The sequence below is a fragment of the Meles meles genome, chromosome 18 (genome assembly GCF_922984935.1).
Source record: "Meles meles chromosome 18, mMelMel3.1 paternal haplotype, whole genome shotgun sequence".
Taxonomy (NCBI): Eukaryota; Metazoa; Chordata; class Mammalia; order Carnivora; family Mustelidae; genus Meles; species Meles meles.
Window position 1 is genome coordinate 26,050,614 of NC_060083.1, and position 25,247 is coordinate 26,075,860.

The window sequence follows — 25,247 nt, forward strand, 5'->3', positions numbered from 1 at the left end:
CTTTAGGAGCCAGAGGAAGGGTCTGAGGGAATTCAGATTAAGGGGCTGATCTGACTTTTCCCACACCACTGCCAACCAAACAGTCCATGCCCTGCCCTTTTGGGCCAAATATCCAGAGAAGTCCTCCGTCTTTGTCTCCAAAACTGGAAGACTCTGGCATGTGGGCTTTGGAGAGGGTTTTGGTAATTCATTTGCCTCGAGGACGCCCTGTCTTCTTTCTGTGGATCCCTTTCCTCCCTGCCCTCCCCAGTCAACTTTTAAGCCTTAACTGGACTTGGATATCAATAAAGAAAGGCTTGCGGTGCCTGAGTGGCTCAGTGGGTTAAAGCCTCTGCCTTCGGCTCAGGTCATGATCCCAGAGTCCTGGGATGGAGCCCCGCATTGGGCTCTCTGCTCCGCAGGGAGCCTGCTTCCTCCTCTCTCTCTGCCTGCCTCTCTGCCTAGTTGTGATTTCTCTCTGTCAAATAAATAAAATATTTTTTTAAAAAAGAAAGGCTTTAGGGGTTCTGGGTGGCTCAGTCGTTAAGTGTCTGCCTTCGGCTCAGGTCATGATCCCAGGATCCTGGGATGGAGCTTCTCCCTTTCTCACTCCCCTTGCTTGTGTTTCCTCTCTTGCTGTCTCTCTCTATCTGTCAAAACAATAAATAAAATCTTAAGAAAGAAAGAAAGAAAGAAAGAAAGAAAGAAAGAAAGAAAGAAAGAAGGACAGGCTTTGGCTGCTCCTAGAAGTTTATAACCCTCAAAAAGTTGAAGAAATGACTATCTGTTAGGTCTCTTGATGAGTGGATTCCTATTTTGTTCAAAGGCATTTCAAAGCCCACTTTGTAAGAACTCTAGATTCTAGCTGTGTTTTGGGGGGGCCCAATCCTCAGTAAAATGGGAGAAGTAACATCTACTCTGCCAACAGGTTCATTGTGGTGGTGTCAGGGGGTAAGAGTGAATGTGTTTTGTACAGATGGGATTGTTATGACCACGTCCTAAATGTTTTTCTCCCTGTTCTGTATCAGTAGCTTTTCACCCCAAACAGTCCTGCTTTAGCTGTTTGTATGAGGGGTGACCCTACTTCATGCGAAGCTCTAGCCTTGCTCCAAGAAGCACTTCTTACAGAGTCCTACTCTGGGCCAACCTCCCAGCTGGGCACAGAAGGCCTGGCCTCTAAGGGGTGTCCTCAGGGCACGAACAACATCTCTGGCAACATGTGAAACAACAAAAGATGTGCACAAACACCCATAAAATAACTGAAAGTGATAGGCCAACAGAGATTATAGAGAGTAACAGAGTTAAGGCCTGGACTTGGAGCAAGGGGACTCAGGGGCACTTCCTTGAGGATGTGAACAATCATAAAGCCAGTACACAGAGTAACACTGAGTAAAGCTGACTGCATGGCCCTCTACTTCAGGCTGTAGGGGGACACAGACGTGTTGTGAGATGTGGAGATGATGACACTGGAAATGATGATGTTGATAATAATTAATGTTCATTAAGCACTTTCTCTGTGCCAGGCAATCTACTAAATAGTGTTTAAAAATCTTTTTACTATTTTCTTTTTTTTTAAGATTTTATTTATTTATTTGACAGAGAGAGATCACAAGTAGGCAGAGAGGCAGGCAGAGAGAAGAGGGAAGCAGGCTCGCCGCTGAGCAGAGAGCCCGATGTGGGACTTGATCCCAGGACCCTGAGATCATGACCTGAGCCGAAGGCAGCGGCCCAACCCACTGAACCACCCAGGCGCCCCCTTTTTACTATTTTCAAAATTAAACTTTTTTTTAAAATAAACTCTACCCCCAACATGGGGTTCAAACTCATGACCCCATGATCAAGAGTTGCTTGTTCTATAGACCGAGACAGCACGCGTCCCTCAAAATTAAACCTGTAATAATAAAGTCTAAGGAAACCAGAGTGTATAAAAAGTGTACATCTGGGGCAGCTGATGGTCATGGTCAGTGGAGTGAGTGACACTTGGTCCTTGGGTCGTGAGTTCGATCCCCAGGTTGGACGTAGAGCTTACTTTAAAAACAAACACGGTGCATCTGGTTTCCTCAGTTGGTTAAATGTCCAACTCTTGATCTCAGCTTAGTCTTAATTTTAGAGTTATGAGTTCTAGCCCCAAAATGGGCTCCAGGCTGGGTGTGGAGCCTACTTAAAAAAAAAACAAAAAACAAAAATAGAAACATTAGAATCTTTAAAAAAATGTATATCTCACATCAGAAATAACCATTATTTTGAGCTTTTTTTTTTTTACCCACATAATGTCATTTAAACTATAGAGAAGTCTTATTGGAAAGATTGATTCCCATTTGTGGGTAGAGAAAATGAGACTCAAGTGAGGTCAAATTTAACACCACCCAGATGGTAAGCAGTGGAGCCTAGACTCAAACCCTAGCCCAGTCAAGGCCAGAGGTAACTTTGTTAGGCCTCTCAGTGAGGGGCTGAATCCAGCTCTGGAGGAAGGCCCCCCCATGGGTCATGAGCTTTAAGCGAAGCTGCATACCAGCTAGAAGAATAAGGTCTGAGTAGCAGAGAAGGCCTAGAATTTCCCTTCATCTTTTTGTGACATCTTAGGATTACCGGCTTTCTGAGTTTTGTTTGGGTAACAGCTCTTTATATGGGTCAGTGTCCTGGCAGGGAACAGACAGCACATTTAAAATGGATCACTTGAAAAGAGTTAAGCAAAGCTGTGGTTGGAGTTTAAGGGACAAGATATAGGTAGAGCTCTTACCCATCCCTAGGCCTGGAGGGACAAGAGAAGGCAGTTTGGGGAATGCAGAAAGGATGCATATGGGGAGAAGAGCGGCCTACTGGGAGCTGTAGCTTTCCTTAAATGGAATCAGTGCACCCACAGAGACCTGGCAGGGAAGGAGCTGAGGAATAAGGAGACTGACCTCACTCTCCTCTGGCCTCCCGATACCCTGCTGGTGCATTTTCTAGCCAATCCCAGTCAGTAGCCAGAAGTGAAGGGAAGCCATTGACATTGCCTGGACAGGTTAACTCCCCTGGGCACAAGCAGGGTGGAAAAAGATGGTGAAAGGTTCTGGAGGGATGAGCTATCTGTCACAACCTTCCTTATTGATTTGGGTCTCATTTGTTGTTCTCTGTCAGGCCGCTGCCCATTGAGTGCCCTAGCATTGGTGGGAATCAACACCACTTCTCCATGGAACAAGGAGGCAGGTGACCGAGTTACAGCGGCAGTCTCTTTCTTTTCTTCAAATACAGTGGCTATGTTGTCCTCAACTCCTGAGTTAAGAGTTGGAGCCCTAAAGACTACCCACCCTGGGTCCCTTAGGATTCTGCGGCTACAGCAATGGTGGGTAGGGAGTTCTGGGATGGGAAAGCTGGCCAGAGGTCATCTGGGTGAGCCTCTTAGACAGCTCACCTTCCCAATGAAAGATCAAACTGGAGCAAGGCTGCACTCTCCTCAGTGATAGAATACCTGATTTAGGGGCACGTGGGTGACTCAGTGGGTTAAGCCTCTGCCTTTGGCTCAGGTCATGATCTCAGGGTCCTGGGATTGAGCCCCGCATCCAGCTCTCTGCTCAGCGGGGGACCTGCTTCCTCCTCTCTCTCTGCCTGCCTCTCTGCCTCCTTGTGCTCTCTATCTCCCTGTCAAATAAATAAATGAAATCTTTAAAAGAAATAAGCAGGATAAATACTGAATATTAGAACCCTAGGGGTTCTGCTACCTATGTCTCAAATACATCCATTTTTATTTTATTTATTTGTTTTAAGAGATTTTATTAATTTATTTGACACATAGAGAGAGAGACAGAGAGAGAGCACAAGCTGGGGGAGTGGCAGGCTGAGGGAGAAGCAGAGACCTGATGCAGGACTCTATCCCAGGACTCTGGGATCATGACCTGAGCCAAAGGCAGCCACTTAACTAAGCCATCCAGGTGCTCCAAATCCATCCATTTTATTTTTTTTTTAAGATTTTTATTTATTTATTTGACAGAGAGAGAGATCACAAGTAGATAGAGAGGCAGGCAGAGAGAGAGAGAGAGGGAAGCAGGCTTCCTGCTGAGCAGAGAGCCCGATGCGGGACTCGGTCCCAGGACCCTGAGATCATGACCTGAGTCGAAGGCAGCAGCTTAACCCACTGAGCCACCCAGGCGTGCCAGGATTTATATTAACTGTACCACACGATGCTCTTCATTTTGCCTTAAATGTGTCACTTTCTACAGCTTTTTCTTTCCAATATGTTTTACTAGAGAAGTATTAGAACTACACTTTAGAAAGACTGGGAAATGAATGCAGTAACAAAATTGTGCCAGTAATCTGATTGCCCTAATATAACTAATATCACTTGTGAATTATATTCCATATTCCAGTATTTTCATATGCATGATGACTCATCTAGTTGTTTCCATGCCATAACTATCTGATTTTTCCCACCACATTGCATCATACCTTTTTTTTTCATGTTTCTATATAGTTTTTATAGTTTTGCAACCTCTTAACGATAATTGGCGATTTCTGCTTGGTTTTTGCCTTTTATTTGTTAGAGATAAATTATTACTTGGGGCGCCTGGGTGGCTCAGTCATTTAACTGTCTGCCTTCAGCTTGGGTCATGATCCCAGAGCCCTGGGATCAAGTCCCACATTTGAGTCCTGCATTTGAGTCCCACATCAGACTCCCTGCTCAGCTGGGAGACTGCTTCTTCCTCTGCTCCTCCCCCGGCTCGTGCTCTCTCTCTCAAATAAATAAGTAAAATCTTAAAAAAATAGAAATTACTACTTTAAAATAATTTTTTAGGGGGTCGCCTGGTTGGGTAGGCATCCAACTGAGTTGGTTAAGTGCCCAACTCTTGATCTCAGCTCAGGTCTTGATCTCAGGGTTGTGAGTTCAAGCCCACACTCAATGTGGAATCTACGTTAAAAAAATGAAAAAAAAAAGATTTTTAGAGACAGCTGGCTGTCTCAGTCAGTAGAGCATGGGACTCTTGATCTCAAGGTCATGAGTTCAAGCTCCACATTGGGTGTGGAGCCTACTTAAAATTATAAAAAATTAAAAAAATTAAAAAAACTTTCTAATGAAGAAAATAACCTACAATATCATCATCCAGATAATACAGAATTATATACATATTTTTTATATCCAGACAATTTTTTTTAAAGATTTTATTCATTCATTTGATAGATGGAGATCACAAGTAGGCAGAGAGGCAGGCAGAGAGAGAGGAAGGAAAGCAGGCTCCCCGCCGAGCAGAGAGCCTGATGCGGGGCTTGATCCCAGGACCCCGGGAACATGACCCAAGACGGAAGGCAGAGGCCCCGACCCACTGAGCCACCCAGGCGCCCCCAGACAATTCTTAAAAACACTTTAAAAAATAGGACATGTTGATGCTTCAAAAAGTAAAAACTTCCTCATTGTCCATCATTGTTCTCATTGTCCCCATTGTCCTCAACTTTTCTGCTCAAAGTTTTCCATCATTAATAAGTTCTATGTGTTCCACTTCCTGCTGAGCTCTGAATCTGATAAGTTCCCTACCTTTAACATTTGGCATTAAAAAAAACTTTTTGCCTTGCATATATAAATATATAATTTTAATATCTCATTTTGTAGTCTTTTTATTTAATATTTATTTGTTATTTTTTTAAGTAGGTGCCACGCCCAGCGTAGAGCCCAACACAGGGCTTGAACTCATGACCATGAGATCCTGATATGGAGACCAGAGCTGAAATCAAGAGTTGGACACCCAAAGAACTGAGTCACCCGGGTTCCCCTGTAGTCTTTTCAACTTAGCAATATAGTATGAACATTTTTCTCCATTACAGAGTATAATTCCACTGTACATGCAAACTATAGTACAATGTATCAATCCATTTTCTTATTATTTGGTGATCAGGTTGTTTCTCCTTTTTTTAAAAAAGATTTATTTATTTATTCATTCATTCATTTATTTGAGAGAGAGACAGAGACAGAGACACAGAGAGCACAAGCAGGGGGAGAGGCAGAGGGAAAGGGAAAAGCAGACTACCCACTGAGCTGGGAGCCCAACATGGGGCTCAATCCCAGGACCTGTAGATTATGACCTGAGCTGAAGGCATACACTTAACCATCTGAGCCACCCAGGTGCTCCTCTACATTTTTTTTTATTATTTTTATTTATTTATTTATTTTTAAAAAGATTTTATTTATTTATTTATTTGACAGAGAGAGATCACAAGTAGATAGAGAGGCAGGCAAAGATAGAGAGAGGGAAGCAGGCTCCCCGCTGAGCAGAGAGCCCGATGCGGGACTCGATCCCAGGACCCTGAGATCATGACCTGAGCCGAAGGCAGCGGCTTAACCCACTGAGCCACCCAGGCGCCCACATTTTTTTTTTTTAAAGATTTTATCCATTTATTTGGCAGAGAGAGATCACAAGTTGGCAGAGAGGCAGGCAGAGAGAGAGAGGGAAGCAGGCTCCCCGCCGAGCAGAGAGCCCGATGCGGGACTCGATCCCAGGACCCTGAGATTATGACCTGAGCCGAAGGCAGCGGCTTAACCCACTGAGCCACCCAGGCGCCCCCACATTTTTTTTTTTAAAGATTTTATTTATTTATTTGAGAGAGAGAGAGAGCATGAGAGCATGAGTGAGGACAGGGGCAGAGGGAGAGAGAGAAGCAGACTCCCCGTTAAGTGGGGAGCCCAATGTGGGGCTCAATCCCAGGACCCCAGGGTCATAACCTGAGCTGAAGGCAGACGCTTAAACCAGTTGAGGTCCCCAGGTGCCCCTGGTTGTTTCTAATTTTTGAAGTTGTAAACAGTAATGTGATGAATATTTTGGTAGCGTAATCACTTGAAAAGTGACTTTTATTGTGTTTTTTCTTATCGCACATATTTAGAAAAATTAGGATATATGGATTAGAAAAAGAGTAAAATAAAAATCATTATGACTTCACCCATCCATACACAAATCACCTTTTTATATGTTCCAATAATTCTTCCAGATTTTTCTAACAAATACATTAATATACTAGTTCTTGGGGTGCTTGGGTGGCTTAGTTGTTAAGCATCTGCCTTCAGCTCAGGTCATGATCCCAAGGTCCTGGGATGGAGCCCCACATTGGACTCCCTGCTCTACCAGAAGACTGTGCTCCCTTTCCCATTCCCATTGCTTATAAGTTCCCTCTTTCACTGCCTCTCTCTGTCAAATTAAAAAAAAAAATCATATATATATATATATATACACACACACACTAGTTATTTATGGTAACTGATTTCATTGTATTTTATTTATTTTAAAGATTTACTGATTTTTTTTTATTATGTTATGCTAGTCATCATACAGTACCTCATTAGTTTTTGATGTAGTGTTGTAGATTCATTGTTTGCGTAAATCACCCAGTGCTCTATGCAATCTATGCCCTCCTTACTACTGATCACTGGGCTCACCCAACTCCCTCCGCAAAACCCCCAGTTTGTTTCTGGAGTCCATAGTCTCTCATGGTTCCTCTCCCACTCAGATTTCTCCCAAGATTTATTGATTTATTTTTTTAAAAATTTTTAGATTATTTATTTATTTATTTGACAGACAGAGATCACAAGTAGGTGGGGAGGCGGGGGGGGGGGGGGAGGGGGGGAGGAGGGGGAGGGGGGGCAGGGTGGGAGCAGGCTCCCCGCCTAGCAGAGAGCCCAATGCGGGGCTCAATCCTAGGACCGGCGGACCACGACCAGAGCGGAAGGAAGAGGCTTTAACCCATTGAGCCACCCAGGCGCCCTTATTGATTTATTTTTGAGAGAAAGACAGAGAGAGTGCGGTGGAAAGGGACAGAGGGAGAGGGAGAGGGAGAGAAAGTCTTAGGGTAGCCTCCGCGGTGGGTGCAGAGTCCGTTGCGGAGCTTGATCTCACGACCTTGATCACAACCGGAACTGAAACCAAGAGTTGGATGCTTAACCAACGGCACCACCCAGGCACCCCTGATTTCTTTAATTTTAAAATATATATTGAGGGGCGCCTGGGTGGTCAGTGGGTTAAAGCCTCTACTTTCGGCTGGGGTTGTGATCCTGGGGTCCTGGGATCCAGTCCTGCCTCTGGCTCTCTGCTCAGCGGAGAGCCTGCTTCCCACCCCTCACCATCTGCCTGCCTCTCTGTCTACTTGTGATCTCTGTCTGTCGAATAAATAAATAAAATCTTAAAAAAAAAAACCCAACAACAATCAGCTGTTCCAAATTTGGCAAGTAAAAAAAGGTATCACATTTAGATTTCCCAGTACTTTTTTTTTTTTTTTTTTTAATTTTTTTTTTTTTTTTTTTATATTTTATTTATTTGACAGAGAGAAATCACAACTAGGCAGAGAGGCAGGCAGAGAGAGAGGAGGAAGCAGGCTCCCCGTGGAGCAGAGAGCCCGATGCGGGGCCCGATCCCAGGACCCCGGGATCACGACCCGAGCCGAAGGCAGAGGCCTCAACCCACAATTTCTATTTATATTTCTTGCATGAGTTGTTTGTTCATGTTCACTCATTTCTCTACTGGAATGTTCATTGTGTCCTAGTCTTTTTTTTTTTAATATTTTATTTATTTTATTTGACAGAGAGAGAGGTCACAAGTAGGCAGAGAGGCAGGCAGAGAGAGAGGGAGAAACAGGCTCCCCACTGAGCAGAGAGCCCGACGCGGGGCTCGACCCCAGGACCCCGAGATCATGACCTGAGCAGAAGGCAGAGGCTTAAACCACTGAGCCACCCAGGCGCCCCGTGTCCTAGTCTTTTATAACAAAAACTTTCTTTCTTTCTTTTAAAATATTTTATTTATTTATTTGACAGAGACAGAGAGCACAAGTAGGCAAGAGGCAGGCAGAGAGAGAGGGGGAAGCAGGCTCCCCACGGAGCAGAGAGCCCAATGTGGGGCTGGATCCCAGGACCCTGAGATCATGACCTGAGCTGAAGGCAGAGGCTTAACCCACTGAACCACCCAGGTGCCCCAATAAAAACTTTCAATGTTTCGGGCACCTGGGTGGCTCAGTGGTTTAAGCCTCTGCCTTCGGCTCAGGTCATGATCCCAGGGTCCTGGGATCGAGTCCCGCATCGGGCTCTCTGCTTGGCGGGGAGCCTGCTTCCTCCTCTCTCTCTCTCTCTCTCTCTCTCTGCTTGCCTCTCTGCCTACTTGTGATCTCTCTCTGTCAAATAGATAAATAAAATCTTTAAAAAAAAAACTTTCAATGTTTCAGTTTTTTATTGTATTAAGATTCACATAAAATTTACTATCTTTTAACAAAAGATTTTATTTATTTATTTGACAGAGAGAGAGAGCGTGCGCACAAGCAGGAGAGTGGGAGGCAGAGGGAGAAGCAGGGTCCCTGCTGAGCAGGGAGCCAGATGTGGGGCTCGATCCCAGGACCTTGGCATCATGATCTGAGCTGAAGGCAGACGCTTAATGGACTAAGCCACCAGGCAACCCTAAAATGTACTACCTTAACTGTTTTTTTTTTTAATATTTTATTTATTTATTTGACAGAGAGAGATCACAAGTCCATAGAGAGGCAGGCAGAGAGAGAGAGAGGGAAGCAGGCTCCCCGCCGAGCAGAGAGCCCGATGCGGGACTCGATCCCAGGACCCTGAGATCACGACCCAAGCCGAAGGCAGCGGCTCAACCCACTGAGCCACCCAGGTGCCCCACCTTAACTGTTTTTAAGTGTATAGTTCAGTGGCATGAAGTATATTCACATTGTTGTGCAACCATCGCCACTCTCAGCTTCCAGAATTCTTTTCATCGTGCAAACCTGAAACTCTTTGTTCGTTAAAAACTAACTCTCCATCCTTCCTCTCTCCAACTCAAGACCCTAGCAACCACCATTCTGCTTTCTGTCTCTATAAAGTTGACTACTCTTGGTACCCCATATAAGTGGTATCATACAGTATCGTATTTTTGTGACTGGATTCTTTCACTTAACAATCTCCTCAAGCATCATCCCTGTTGTAGCACATGTCAGAATGTCCTTCCTGGGGCGTCTGGGCAGCTCAGGGGGTTAAGCCTCTGCCTTTGGCTCGGTCCTAGGTCCTGGGATCGAGTCCCATATGGGACTCTCTGCTCAGTGGGGAGCCTGCTTCCCCTTCCTTCTCTGCCTGCTTGTGATCTCTCTCTCTCTCTCTGTCAAATAAATAAATGAAGTCTTAAAAAAAAAAAAAGAATGTCCTTCCTTTTTAAGGCTGAAGACTATTCCATTATATGTATGTACCACATTCTGCTTAGCCATTCATCCGCCCATGAGTACTTGGGTTGGTTCCACCCCTCCATTTTTGTGAATAACGGTGCTAATAATGAACATGGATATACAGATACAAGCATATATTTTAGAAACATTTAAGTTGACATTTGCCTTTTAATTTTGCTCATCATATCTTCCTAATTTGCTAAAGCTGAATATTTTTATTTTGGTCAGATCCATTGATTTCTTCCTTTATGGCATCTAACACTGATGTCAAGCTTAAAAAAACCCACCCCTACTTTAACACATAATGAAATACTTACCACATTTTTCTAGTCCTTTATATATGTATACGCTTATAATTCATTTGAACTGTGTTTTGTGATGTGAAATAGACACTCCCTCCCCAATGGTTAACTAACTGTCCCATCACCAATTTCCCCACCAAATTGAAATACATATCACACACATCTTTGGGGATGTTTCTGGACTTTCTGTTTGTTTCCTTGGTTTCTGTGTTAATTAAACTGGGAAAACTTAAAGAAAGGATACTCAGGGGCGCCTGAGTGACTCATTTAGTTAAGTGTCCAAACCTTAATTTTGGCTCAGGTCATGATCTTAGGGTTGTGAGATTCAGTCCTCCTGGGGCTCCCCACTGGGCATGAGCCTGCTTAAGATTCACTTTCTCCCTCTCCCTCTGCCCTGCACCACAAAAGGGATGCTCAAAGGCAATTGGTATACCTTTTAGGTATACTCAGAATACCTTTAAAGGTCAAAGACAAGCTGCCAACTTACCTTGTCTGTATGTCCTTCCCTGTTTTCTTTTTATATGATGCCTCTATGTTGGTTACATTCTTTTTTTTTTTTTTAAGATTTTATTTATTTATTTGACAGATAGAGATCACAAGTAGGGAGAGAGGCAGGCAGAGAGAGAGAGGAGGAAGCAGGCTCCCTGCCAAGCAGAGAGCCCGATGCGGGGCGCGATCCCAGGACTCTGGGATCATGACCTGAGCGAAAGGCAGAGGCTTTAACCCACTGAGCCACCCAGGCGCCCCTGTTGGTTACATTCTTGTCTCCTGTTGCTTCCTGTCACTTCTTTAGACATGGTGGAAAGCTTTGGTGAGAATTCTTAGGATATATGCAGTCTTGGTTTTCATTGAACACTGGGGAAGTCACCTATGGATATATATATATAATAGCAAATGTCAGTAGCTTTAGGATTTTCCTGCAAACTTTTTCAATAATCCTGGGTATGGCCAACAATCCATAAGAGGTAGGGGAGCTCTCAGGATCTTCACACTAGAGGCCAGGTTTTCGCCTCTCTGCATGTTTCCCTCTTGCAAAGGATGCGGCTTGTCCTGTTACGGGAGGCGGGTGAATTTGGAGGGCACTCTACCATGCGTAGGCAACCTCTATATTTACAAACATTTCTAAAACTCAGCTGCTTCAAACTAGGCTTGAGAAGCGTTCGTTTATGGTGCTGTGGGCCGGACTGGTCTCTGCTCAGCTCCAGGAATGTCAGCGATCCTGGGGTGGAAGTAGCTTGAAGCCCCGGATGGGCAGCACGCCGGGCCAAGGTCCTACTGTTTTAAATACAGTCACTGTAAAATATTTTTTAAAAGATTTTATTTATTTACTTGATAGACAGAGATCACAAGTAGGCAGAGAGGCAGGCAGAGAGAGAGAGGAGGAAGCAGGCTCCCTGCGGAGCAGAGAGCCCGATGTGGGGCTCGATGCAGGGCTCGATCCCAGGATCCTGGTATCATGACCTGAGCCGAAGGCAGAGGCTTTAATCCACTGAGCCACCCAGGTGCCCCAGTCACTGTAAAATATTTTAACAATCTGTAGGGCACAGCAATTTTCATTTTAGGGAGAGGGATTTAATTTTTTATGCATAACCTTCTAGGTAGGTAGAGCAAGTGTCGTAAGGGAGAAAGGGCTCGTCACTCAGTAAGTCCGGTTTCCCTCGCAGTAGAACTTTGAGAACCTGATTCCTCACGCAGTGCTCCCAAGAAACCCGGCTCTTCCGCACCGTTGGGCAGTGACCGGACCGGCTGTGGCCTGCGCCGCTGCGACGCAGGAGCGCGCGGCCAGCCGCAGCCCCAAGCCCAGCCCCAAGCCCAGCCCCAGCCAGCTCCAGGGGCGGGGCCGTGGGCCCCACCGACCTGGCTCCAGGAGGAGTCGCGCGGAGCCCGCCCCGCCCTCCGGGACCCGCGCCGCGCCCAGCGCCCGCAGCGCGCCCTCCGCACTGGCCTGCGGCAGCCGGACTTGCCTCCGCCTAGTGGCCCGCCGCGGGCAGGGAGCTGGCGGGCGGCGGGGCGAGGCATGGCGGGCCGCCGGGCGCCGGGGGAGAAGCGCTGGCAGCTGGTGCGCTGGTGAGTGGGCACCGGGGGGACCGCGGGGCCTGGTGCGGGAGCGAACCCGCGCGCGCCGCGCCCGGAGGTCCGGTTGGGCACGGGAAGGAGCGGGGCGCTGGCCCAAACTTTCTTCTTGAGCTGAGGTTGCGGGGCCAGGTTTACAGAGGGGCGCTGGACTGACTGGTCGTAACCATCCAGCGTCCCTGCGCTGGGTGTTTGCGGCTCTCTGGAGAGGTCGGCACTGGAACCTGGGACCCTGTCCCTGACGTCAGGCTTTGGAAGTCTCTGCCCTCCTTCCACAGGCTCATAGGCTGGGTTTCCCTCCTTCCTTTCCCCCCAACCTCAGCTTTCTGATTTGTGCCATGGGGGTCCCCCGCCCACCTCCATTCCTTCTGCTGCTTTGGTCGGGCCACGGAATTGAGCCCCAGGGGCACAACCCACAACCTTCAGCTCCCCTGTTCAAGGAGATAGCCCTGTCTATCTATACAGGGACCTCTGAGGGTGGGGCACTTTGGAATTGGGGGCTCAGAGATGGGGGCTTAGGAGGTGAAGGAAGAGGTCCATGTGTAGGTGGGTCGTTGCCCCTACCCCCACCGCAGTCCTGCCCAGGCCTTTGGGTATCAGGTTACCTGACTGCAGGCTGAGCGGGTTTCAGACTCAGCAGCACCGGGAGTCACCTGGGTTGGGCCTATGTCCCCAGTGTCCGAACGAACCTTGAGGGCTGCTTCGTCCAGAGGCCTGACCTCTGCTTGGTGGGATTTCAAATACAAGGTAACCTGCTTTGGGAGAAGTCAAAAAATCAAAGGAGAATGTCTGGCTGGGACCCCTCCCCATCCCACATCATCCCACCCACACCAGGACCAGGGAGCATCTCTGAAGTAACACTCTGGACACATTGAACCAGGCATATTCTGTAGCTGGAATACAAAGAAGAATAATATCATCAATAACAACAACCTGAGCTTCCTGCACACTTTCTTCTGTCTCCAGGATTGGGGTGTTGCAGTTAGTCTTCATAGTGATGCTCAGAGGAAGGTATCAGCACCCCCATTTTACAGATGAGGAAACTGAGGTTTGGAGAAGGAAAGTGGTTAGTCAAGGCCACCCAGCAAATAAGTGGCCGAGTCAGGGTTTCTGCCCAGGTCTTGCCCAGGCGGTTAACTTCTCTGTTTTGCCTACTTCCTGGACTATCCCACCCAGCCTGGCTGGACGGCCAAGTTCCCATTGTCAGAAAATTCTAATATGTCAGAGCAGAAGGGGGTCTTTGGGTTTCCAGCCTGCTCAGCCCACCTCCGTGCTGGGAAGATCCCAAAAATCAAAGTCCAAGGAATCAAAATTGTCATTTAGAAGTGGAACCACTTTTAAAATTAAGCCACCAGTACATAAAACAGATAAAAGTAGAGTTAATCTGCTTAAAGAGTTAGTGGAAAGCTGGCAGTTACTTAGTGTCCTCTCCCTGGTAAGGAGGCAGTACCCCAGGACTGCAGGACCTCTCAGATCAGTGTTCTTAGTTTAATTCCTCCCCGCTTCATGGAGGAGGAAATAGGAAGTTTTAAAGGGGTAGAGCTTAGATTCCTGGTCTGAATCTCTCTCTTTCTCTGCCCTGATGCTGCCTGACTGGGTTGGATCTTGGGCTGAACTGAATGATGCATGAATTTTTGTTAGTGCCCTAATTAGGTTTGGGGTTACTTTTTACTCCCAGGTAAAAGTCCATTGCTGTGAGAAGGTCCTGAAGATGTGGCTTGAGTGGTCAGGCATTTGGTAGGGAGCACTCTTGAGGGAGGACACCCTCTGATCCTCTTGGCATGCTCCCAACATGTCAGCCTTGGCCCCTGATTCCAGAATTTCACGTTGACTTGGTTTGCTCCACTCAAACTGGCTCAAGAGAAAAAGGGGATTTATTGGCTCACAGAACTGAGAACTCCAGGGACTTTTCATGTTTCAGGCACAACTGCTCCCAGGTACTCAAATGTCACCAAATAATGCTCTATGCTCTTCATCCCTCTGTTTTCCTCTGTTTTGCTTTTAGTCCCTTGTGGAGGCAAGTTGGCTATCAGCAGCTGTAGGCAGCTCTCCAGTTAGCAACCCTCATGGAAAGAGCTCTCCTTTCTCCGTAGTCCCAGCCAGCCTCAAGATGTCATGTCATTGGCCTGGTTTGGGTCACATGACCATCCTAGAGCCAATCACCAGGATCAGGGGGATGGACTGCTCCCTTTGGCCAGGCTGGGCCATGTGCCCACTTAGGGAGCTGAGGGCTGGGCTCACCAGTACCTCAACCACAGAATTTTGAGTGGTAGAGAGGGTGACGAATGGTAAATTATTGGGCAACAAAAACTGATGTAAATCCACAATAAAGCTACAAGGCAAACTAGAAACTGGATAATAATATTTACACAAAACAGGCTGACTGCTAATTTGCTAAATGTAAGAAGTGCCCTTATAAATAAGCTTGAAGGGGCGCCTGGGTAGCTTCCTTAGTTAAGTGTCTGATTCTTGATTTGGCTCAGGTGTTAATCTCAGGGTCGTTGAGATCGAGCACCTCATGGAGCCATGGGTCAGGCTCCACATTCAGCAGGGAGTCTGCTTCTCTTCTTTTCCCTCTGCCCCTCCCTCTGCTCATGCTCATGCTCATGCGCGCTCTCTCTCTCTCTCTCTCTAAAATAAAGAAATACATCTTAAAAAAAAAAAAAAAACAACTTAAAGAGAAAAAAAGATAAAGAAGAAACCACCCCTGACTCCTGACTAGGTGGTTTAAACAACAGACATTTTCTGACAGTTTTTTTCAGACAGTTTTCTGACAGGAAACAGATGTTTTCTGACAGTTCCAGAGGCTGGAAATCCAAGATCAGGATGCCAGCATGGTCAGGTTCTGGGGAGAGCCCTCTTCCTGGCTTATGGATGGCTGCCTTCTTCCTGTGTCTTCCACATGGTGAGAGAGCATAGAAGCTCTTCTGGTGTCTCTTCTTATAAGTACTCAAATCCTATTGGATCAGGGCCTTACCTAAACTTAGTTCCACAAAGGCCCCAGTAGAGTTGTATTGCGGGGGTAGGTCCTCAATGCATGAATTTGAGGTGGGGAGTGAGCAGATGGGACACAAACTCTCAGTCCATAATAGTTACCCAGAAACACTTGGGAGTCTAAGTGGTGAATGATTCAGGCTCAACACCCTGGAAGGTGGTGGATGCTGCTCGGGGTCTCATTGGGGGAATGATGTCTGAACCTGAAGCAAGGGAGACCACATATGGGGGATCGCTGCAGAAAGAGCTCATACAGAACAAGGACCTCCCCACAGCCCTGTAGTCTCCACCAGGCTGTGCTGGACTGGTGTTCAACAGTGCCACCTTGTGGTGCTGAGAGCAAGCGCACTAGAGGGCTGTGGGCTACAGTTCTCTCTACATCTGGTATTTCAGAAGCAGAACTGAGGAAGGCTTTGGGGTTTTGGGAGCATTCAAAAGCAAGATATTAAACTTTATAATGTAATAATAGAGGTTGAGGGGGGAGGAGATCCGATCATCCGATCAAATTCTTTTTTTTTTTTAAAGATTTTATTTATTTATTTGACAGAGAGAGATACAAGTAGGCAGAGAGGCAGGCAGAGAGAGTGAGAGGGAAGCAGGCTCCCTGCCGAGCAGAGAGCCCGATGCGGGACTCCATCCCAGGACCCTGAGATCATGACCTGAGCCGAAGGCAGCGGCCTAAACCACTGAGCCACGCAGGCTCCCTCAAATTCTTACCTTAAGGTATTGGTATAGTATGTACCAGTTCCACAGGAAATGAACACATCTGTCGAGCTGTTGAACTCCTTGGTAATAAAAAGATTTCAGCTGTTCAGATCAGCTACCCTTTTAATGTGCTCATGGTACATAAGAGCGGAGACACATCTAAATAGCCACAGAACATGGGGCAAGGCTTTAGTAGTTCTCTCATAAAATAAAATGCTTCAAGTGATTTTTAAAAGTGAAAATCCAGGGCATCTGGGTGGCTCAGTGGGTTAAGCATCTGCCTTTGGCTCAGGTCATAATCCCAGAGTCCTGGGATCGAGCTCTGCATCAGGCTCCCTGTTTAGCAGTGAGTCTGTTTCTCCCTTTCCCTCCGCCCCTCCACCTGCTTGTGCACGCTCTCTCTCTCAAATAAATAAATAAAATCTTTAAAAAAAAAAAAAAAGAAAAAGAAAACTCAAGGCAGGACCACTTTTAAGCTTTACCTGTGGTAAGCTGCCATGTTCAGATTTGTGGGAGAATTAAAATCTTTTGAGAATTAAGATATTTTATTATTTTTATTTTATTTTTTTTAGATTTTATTTATTTATTTGACAGGGAGAGACACACAGAGAGAGGGAACACAAGTGGGGGGAGCAGGAGAGGGAGAAGCAGGCTTCCTGCTGAGCAGGGAGCCCTATGCGGGGCTTGATCCCAGGACCCTGGGATGGTGACCTGAACCGAAAGCAGACGCTTAAGGACTGAGCCACCCAGGCGCCTCTATTGTTCTTTTTTTGTTCTAGGGTCCCATCCGGATCCTGCGTTACATTTAGTTGTCATGCCTCCTTAGGATCCTGTTGGCTGTGACAGTTTCTCAGGCTTTCCTTGTTTTGTTTTGTTTAAGATTTTTATTTATTTATCTGAGAAAGAGAGAGAGAGAGAGAGAGACAGAGAGCACAAGCAGGGGAGTGGCAGAGGGAGAGGGAGAAGCAGACTCCCCGCTGAGCAGGGAGCCTGACAAGGGCTGCATCCCAGGACCCTGAGATCATGACCTGAGATGATGGCAGACGCTTAACTGATTGAGCCACTGAGGTGCCCCCTGGACGTTCCTTGTTTTTCATGACCTTGACAGTTCAGGAAGTACTGGTCTTTTTGTAGAACATCCCCCAGCTGGAATTGGTCGGATGTTTTTCTCACAATTAGAGAAAAACCCTTATGATTAAGGGTTATGAGTTTTGGGAGAAGGACCACAGGGATGGAATGCTGTGTCATCACATCATGTCGAGGTTACATACCACCACCAGGATTTATCACTGTTGATACTGACTTTGGTCACCCGGCTGAGCTAGTGTTTGTCAGGCTTCTCCACTGAAAGGTTACTGTTGCCGGCTCTCTTCCCACAGAGTACTCTTGGGAAGGAAGTTACTATGTGAGGCTCACCTTTAAGTAGAGCAGAGTTGTGATCTGTTCCCTGGAGGGCAGAGTTTTTACATACATTGTTTGGAATTCTTGTGCATGGAAGATATGTCTCTTTCTCCCCTTTGTTTATGTATTCATTTCTTTGTATCAGTATGCACTCATGGATGTTTGCTCTTATAAAAAGAGCTTTATTTTTAAATTAAAAAATGTTCTTTTAAAGATTTATTTATTTGAGTGAAAGAGAGAGAGAGGGAGAGAGCGTGCGAGCTAGCAGGGCTTGGGGCAGGCAGAGGGAAAAGGAGAAGCAGACGCCCTGCTGAGCAGGGAGCCTGACCCAGGACTCAATCCCAGGATCCTGGGATCATGACTTGAGCCAAAGACAGACGCTTAACTGTCTGAGCCACCCAGGGGCCCCCAGAGCTTTATTAAAATAGAATTCACGGGCGCCTGGGTGGCTCAGTGGGTTAAGCCACTGCCTTCGGCTCAGGTCATGATCTCAGGGTCCTGGGATCGAGTCCCGCATCGGGCTCTCTGCTCGGCAGCAAGCCTGCTTCCCTCCCTCTCTCTCTGCCTGCCTCTCTGTCTACTTGTGATCTCTCTCTGTCAAATAAATAAATAAAATCTTAAAAAAAATAAAATAGAATTCACAAATCCTACAACTCACCCATTGAATGTGTAAAATTCAATGGTTTTTAGTATTTCACAGAGTTGTGCAACCATCACCATAATCGATTTTAGAACGTTTTCATCTCCCTGTAATGTAGCCCCATACCCATTACCTCTATTTGCTTCCAACTCCCCTAACCCCCTCCCCGCAAGCCCATCCTTAGGCACACACAAATCTACTTTCTCTATGGATTTGCTTATTCTGGACATTTCATATGAATGGAATTGTCCAGTCTGAGGTCTCTCGTGACGGGCTTCTTTCACTTAGCCTGCTATTGAAGGCTTAGGGTTCAGTGCCTGCTTGACCTACCCCAGTGTTCAACTGAAAAAAATAACCTGTAAACCTGTAACCTGTAAAGTGCCTGACCGTTTTCTCTTTTGGTGATGGGTTGTGTCCTTCTGGAGGGGTCACCCCACCCCCACAACCTGGGGTCTGTTTCTAGGAGCAGCTTCCATCCTCCCTCTTCTCATTCCCTTCAAAATGTCCCTGACGATGCCCCAGGCTCTGGACCCCACTCTCCCAGGGATAATCTGAGAAGCTGCTTCTTGTTCACGTTTTAATGGTTGAGAGTGGCTTACAGGGTGAGCCTCTGTGGTGTTTAATCTCTCCTTGAGTACAGTTCAACAGGATTTCAGGTACATGGCAGGTTAATGAGGGATGTATGTGGGGATGGTTGGTGTTCCTTCAGTGTGGTCCAATATAGCAAACCCGCTAAGTTAATAAACTGGATTCATTATTAGAGATCACTTGTGTCAGAGCATTCTAGAAAGGAAGCTTCCCCAGGCTGTGATGACTTGGTTGCCATTGTTGTTGTGACCTTGGCGGGCTGGGCTTTGTGAGGGGTCTGCACGAGGATGTTGCAGGGGTTTCAGAGGTGATCAGACACTATCTTGACACTTAGCAGGAGACAGACAGGCGTGTAAATGACTCATGTAAAGGCGGATAGAGAGCAACGTTTTGATCAAAGTTAAGCGAGGCCTCCCTGGAGCCCTGGCTCTTCCATTCTGGTGAGAGCATCAGGGCAGACTCTTAGAGGCAATGTGGTTTGAGGGGTTGCAGCGAGGGGGGCAGATTTGGGGTAGGGATGGAGGGAGGGCAGTTCAGGTCAGAGCACAGCCTGAGCGAGGGCTCTGAGGTAAGGACAGGCAGGGCATGCTTAGAGAAGGACAAACAGATGAGAGACAGATGCCGGGGCTCCTATGTGTGGTGTGGAGGGGGTGGGATGATCCGGTGGGACAGGCTGGAAGGGAACAAAGTGGGAGCGCTCGGACCCTCAGGGGAGCGGTTTGGAGGATACCTGATATGCAGTGGGAAGACACTAACAGTTTTGGGCAGGCATCTGGGGGCTGGTATGGGGGGGAGAGGGTGTGTGTGTGTGTGTGTGTGTGTGTGTGTGTGTCTGTGTCTGTGTGTGTGTGTGTGTGTGTCTGTGTGTAGAGGGCTGGTTAGGAGGACACTGGATGCCATGAGCTGACTGCGTGTGTGACCTCAGACAAGTTGACTTCCCTCCCCGGCCTCTTCCTTCTCATCTCTAAAATGGAATCCACCCGCTCCACCAGACCAGAGGGGGTGGGTCTGTCTGCCGTGAGTCAAGCAAAAGGCTTGTGACTTGGTGAAATTGGTGAAGGCTGATGGGGATGGTGGGGAGGGAAGGGGATAAAGATGACCACGTGGCAACGGACTCACTCACATTATTTCACGTAATCCTTGCCCCAACCCTTAAACTGGGTGTTACCGTCACTCCCATTTTATACATGAGGAGTCTGGGACTCTGGGTGGACAAATCGCTCATCTACTGCTGGTAGGTAAGGGGAATCCAGGCCAGGGTGCCCACAGAGGCGGACGGGGTGCTTGTAGCTGACATGGTTTGCATTCCGCACAGAGGTTCGGGGTGGGGGTTGGTAGTGAGTGAGGAGAGAACTGGGGTAGGGGTGGGTCCTGAGTGGGTCTACTTCTCCTGCAGCCTGCAGGCCTCTGTGTGCTTGGTGGGGTCAAGGGCAGCCCTAGTGTGGTCTATCATCCTGGAAGTGAGGGGACATCACCAGCAGGTTTTGGTTCTGCCACGTCTTGGGGCAAGCCTGTTCTGGGCCTCCTGTCCTCATCCTGTAAAATAAAGCTGTTGGAACAGATGAGTGACCTCTTGGTCACTAATGACTTAAGACTTCATGATCAGCAAATCAAAAAGATACTTTTTGCAAACATAGTATACCTGTATGGTTTAAATTGAAGAAGCACTATGCAGTGCTCCTCAGCCGCTCAGTTCCCCTTCTTGGAGACAACTGGTGTCATCAGTTTCTCCCGCAGAGATCACAACAGTGTCATTCAGGACTGAGTCCCAAGGAGTCCGAGGACCAGGAAAGGCGTAGAAACTTGTCATCAGAAGAGGATGGGATTAATCAGGGTGGGCTTCCTGGAAGAATCACGTTTTGAGCTGGGTTTTACAGAAGGGGAGTCATCTTGGGGCAGGAAGCGTATCACAGAGGAGGGTCATGTCCCAAATGGAAGTCACGATCTTCCCTCCCAAACCTGTTCCTGTCCAGTGTGAATGGCACTGTGGCCAGCTGCTGGCTCCAGCTAGGAACTGGAAAACAACTCTGCTGCCTGTCTCCCCTTCACCTACATCCAACCCATCACCAGGTTCAGCTAACCCTCAAGCGTCCTCCCATTTCACTCCACCTCCAACACTGTCCCCTGATACTGGTCATCACAGTCCCCTGTGGACCCCTGCAAGACCCCTTCCCTGGCAGCCTGCCGTTTTCCACCCAGCAGCCTGGATGTTCTTCCCCAAATGCCCCTGGGATCGTGCGGAGGAGAGTGAAAGGACACAAGTGCTCTGATGTGGGAGGTCCCAGGACCCATGAAAGCATTCTGCTCTCTCTGCCCTCCCGCCCCTTGCCTTCTGGGAACTCCCCTTGCCCAGCAGATAGCCTGGCCCATTGGGCAGAATCGCAGCTGCACAAACTTTCCGTAGTTTGTAGTTTCTCTCCCCCTCTCCCCATATCCTATGTGGAATAGGTAATTAATACCTCTCCTGTATGAAGACAGACTTTTTTTTTTTAAGATTTTATGGATTTATTTGACAGAGAGAGACACAGTGAGAGAGGAAAAGAGGGAACACAAGCAAGGGGAGTGGGAGAGGGAGAAGCAGGCTTCCTGCTGAGCGGGGAGCCCAATGAGGGATTCAATCCCTGGACCCTGAAATCATGACCTGAGCCGAAGGCAGATGCTTAACTGACTGAGCCACCCAGGTGCCCCCAAAACACATATTGTTAAAGTCACTCTCCCATGCCCCCTTTCACCTAGTTCTCCCTCCTCCCCACCCAGCTAACTATTTTTTTTTTTTTTTTGAGAGAGAGAGAGAGAGAGAGATCACAAGTAGGCAGAGAGGCAGGCAGAGAGAGAGAGAGAGAGGGGGAAGCAGGCTCCCTGCCGAGCAGAGAGCCGGATGCGGGACTCAATCCCAGGACCCTGAGATCATGACCCGAGCCGAAAGCAGCGGCTTAACCCACTGAGCCACCCAGGCGCCCCCAGCTAACTATTTTTATTAGCTCTTTTGTTTCCAGAGTTTCTCTCTATAAAGATAAAATATGAGTTCATATTTTATTCCCTCCCCCCACATTTTTTTTTTAAGATTTAATTTATTTATCTGACAGAAATCACAAGTAGGCAGATAGGCAGGCAGGGGTGGGAGGAAAGCAGGCTCCCTGCTGAGCAGAGAGCCCCAATGTAGGGCTCGATTCCAAGACCCTGGGATCATGACCTGGGCTGAAGGCAGAGGCTTTAACCCAGAGCCACCCAGGCGTCCCCTTCCCTCCTCCCTCCACTTTTAATATAAATTACACATACAGCTATTTCTGCACTTTTTTTTTCTCTTAACAATGTATCTTGAAGATCTTTGCATGATAGGGAACAGAGAACACCCTCATTTAAAATATTTTTAATGACTGCACCCTGTTTTTTCCACATGGATGTACTATAATTTATTTAACTAATTTCATACTGATGACTGCCTAGGCTGTTCCCAGACTTTTGTTCTTATAAACAATGCCACAGAGGGGCACCTGGATGACTCAGTTGGAAGAGCATGAGACTCTTGATCTTGGGGTCTTAATCTTGGGGTTGTGAGTTTGAGTCCCATGTTAGGTGTAGAGATTACTAAAAAAAACCAAAAACCCCAAAACCAACCAGATAAACAAACAAACAAAACCTTAAGAAAACAACAACAAATGCCCCAGATACCCTTGTTCACATGCTAGAATCTGTAGATAAATTCTCTGAAAGTGGATCCTTGTGCTACAGAGGAACTGCACTTCTAATTTATTTTTTAATTAAATTAAAAATATTCTTAAAGATTTTATTTTTTTATTTTTTAAAATATTTTATTTATTTATTTGACACATCGAGAGAGAGATCATAAGCAGGCAGAGAGGCAGAAACAGGCTCCCCACTGAGCAGAGCCCAATGCAGGGCTCCATCCAGGACCCTGAGACCATGACCTGAGCCGAAGACAAAGGCTTAACCCACTTAGCCACCAAGGCATCCCCTAAAGATTTTTTTTTTTTTTAAGATTTTATTTATTTATTTGACAGACAGAGATTACAAGTAGGCAGAGAGGCAGGCAGAGAGAGAGGCGGAAGCTCTCTCCGCAGAGAGCCTGATGCGGGGCTCGATCCCAGGACCCTGGGACCATGACCTGAGCCGAAGCAGAGGCTTTAAACCCCCCCAAACCGCCCCTTTAAACCGCCCCCATCCCCTAAAGATTTTATTTTTAAGCAATTTCTGTACCCAGCATGGGGACTTTAACTTAGAACCCTGAGATCAAGATTCACACGCTCTACTGACTGAGCCAGCCAGGTGGCCCTGCACTTGTAATTGGGCAAGTGTTGTGAGGTTCTCCTGCAGAAGATTTATACCAACTGACATTCTTGCCGGTAATGTATCCATAATATATCATAATGATATGTTTGCTCGTGTGACTATTTGGTGGTTTCTCTCTCCTTATGATTGTAAACTCCAGGGATTAAGTCTCTTTTGCTCATCATCATAGATACTCAGTAAATGTTGAACTCATGAATGGATTCACACATCTACCAGAAGGGGGTGGCCAGAGAAGGAGGGACCCATTTGTCCTCACTGTGCCAGCCCAGCTTCCTCCATTCCTACTGTAGACACACTGTCCATCCAGACAGTAGCTGAGACCCTGTGAGAGTTTCTGGAAGAACCTAATCCTGACATCTGACTCATGAGTCCCACTCCAGGGCAGCCCTTCTCCTGCTGTGAAATCAAGAAGTCCAGTATCTCAGTCCTTTAAGGAGCTCGGAAAATAAACCCTGGTCTAATGCTTGAATCCCCTGCCCAGCCTCTGGTTACATACTTCCAGTGACAGGGAACTCACCCCTTCCAAGTGACTCCTTTCAACTTCAGACAGCTAACTTTTAGAAAGCTTTTCCATTGTTGAGTTGAAACCCTGTAGCTGCCTCCTCTTCAGGGTGTTCTAACTGGGACCTTGTAGAAACAGGGCTTTCTGGCAGATGAGCAGTGGGGAGATTTGGGGACAGGTACCCCTTACCTATCTTCTTCTAGCAAGCCGAGTGAACTTTCCAAAGAAGCTGTGCAGAGCGCTGCCTGCCTATCTCCTCACTCTGTCCTGTCCTGCCCACAGGTACATGCAGGAAGGACGGTTCCGAATTGAGGAGAGGACACTGACAGCCTTCCAGTGGCTCTATAGCCCACAGCAGCATCGCATCCTCAGCCGCGCTGACCTTGAGTCTCCCTCCAGGTAAAGGGACCCACAGCCCTTACTCTCCAAAGGCCGCGCTTATGTAGCTAGCTGCACGCGGGTCTGCAAATCTGCCATGGGGACCACTGCCCTCATTGGCAGAGGAGCCTCCTCCTAGCGTTCTGGAAAGAGTATGTCAGCCTGGGTGCTAGTTCAGCCTAGAAGGCACGGAGTGATTTGAGGGAGCTCACTACCTCTGCTTTCTCCTCTGTAAAATGGGTGTGATTATCATGAAGATCATGAGTCTCAAGAGAAATGATGCCTGCAGAGAATTCTAAGGCCTAGGAGTCAGGTGGTTCCTCTTTAAGAGGGAGAGTGGCTGGCAGATTTGCTGGGCAGCCTCTCCACCCATCCTTGACCTGGGTGGGTGGAGCCAGCCCTGCCTTCCTTCTCTCCTCCTTCCCTCCTCAGACGTCCAGCTGGGAGCCTGCCTCTGAGTAGAGGGGCTGGGAGAAGAGGGCTTTTGCTGGGCCAGATTCCTGCTCCCAGGCTTCTGCCCCCTCTTCTACCACACTGGACAGACGTGACAAGCATTAGCGGTCTCCACAGAGATCCTGGGTAAACCTGCTGTGGCCCCACCCCCTTCCCAAGGCTTTTGCTAGACCTGATCTTGAACTTTCTTCCATGTTCCCCCTCAAGATCTCTTTACGCCAGCTCCTAAAGTAGCAGGGCCCTCACAGCCAAGAATGAGCCGGCCACGCCTCCCCAGGGTGGTTTAAATGAAAGAAGAGTGGTGGTGCTATCCTTTGGGGGGTATGTCATGGGCTGGCCCACACGAGAAAGGGCTAATGTTCTACCGTTGCTCCCCAGATGACCCCAGGAGTAAGATTTAGAAGTTGGTGGGAGACTTCACCTCCTAGATATCTGCCCGCAATCCTGTTTAGCTAAGAGCAGTGCTCTCTCTTGTCTCATCAAGCTTTCAGTAGGTATGGGAAATAGCGAGTTGGTCGGGTACTCTGGATATCGGTCTGACACTCTGGAGGAAGAATGAATTGGACGACGATGTGAAAGTGACAGGAACTCTGGGAAGGGTGACTCAGGCCACCTGGGAACTCTCGGTGGTCAAGGAATGGGTAGTCAGACGAGCGTCCTGGATTCCAGAGGGTGGATTTCAGATAATGTACAGAAAAGACAGAAAATTCCCCGGAGCATGAGGCAAGACTATTAGAAAGGGTGCCAAAATGAAATTCTGAGTGTATAG

The 25,247-nt window shown here is 47.4% G+C and overlaps 1 protein-coding gene across 3 annotated transcripts in view; it reads left to right on the forward strand.

The window, feature by feature from the left end:
• The window catches only part of RAP1GAP2 (RAP1 GTPase activating protein 2), a 241,140-nt gene that overhangs the window by 11,855 nt on the left and 204,038 nt on the right, over positions 1 to 25,247 (forward strand). Inside the window, exons 1-3 of one of the 3 annotated variants that reach the window (XM_045986018.1) lie at positions 12,440 to 12,500; positions 23,930 to 24,046; positions 24,458 to 24,604. In XM_045986018.1, coding sequence (XP_045841974.1) covers positions 12,451 to 12,500; positions 23,930 to 24,046; positions 24,458 to 24,604 — 314 coding nt within the window. In that variant the 5' untranslated portion in view covers positions 12,440 to 12,450. Of the gene's footprint in view, positions 1 to 12,439; positions 12,501 to 23,929; positions 24,047 to 24,457; positions 24,605 to 25,247 lie in introns of those variants that run through there. The other 2 variants (XM_045986019.1, XM_045986020.1) reach the window with 2 other exon arrangements.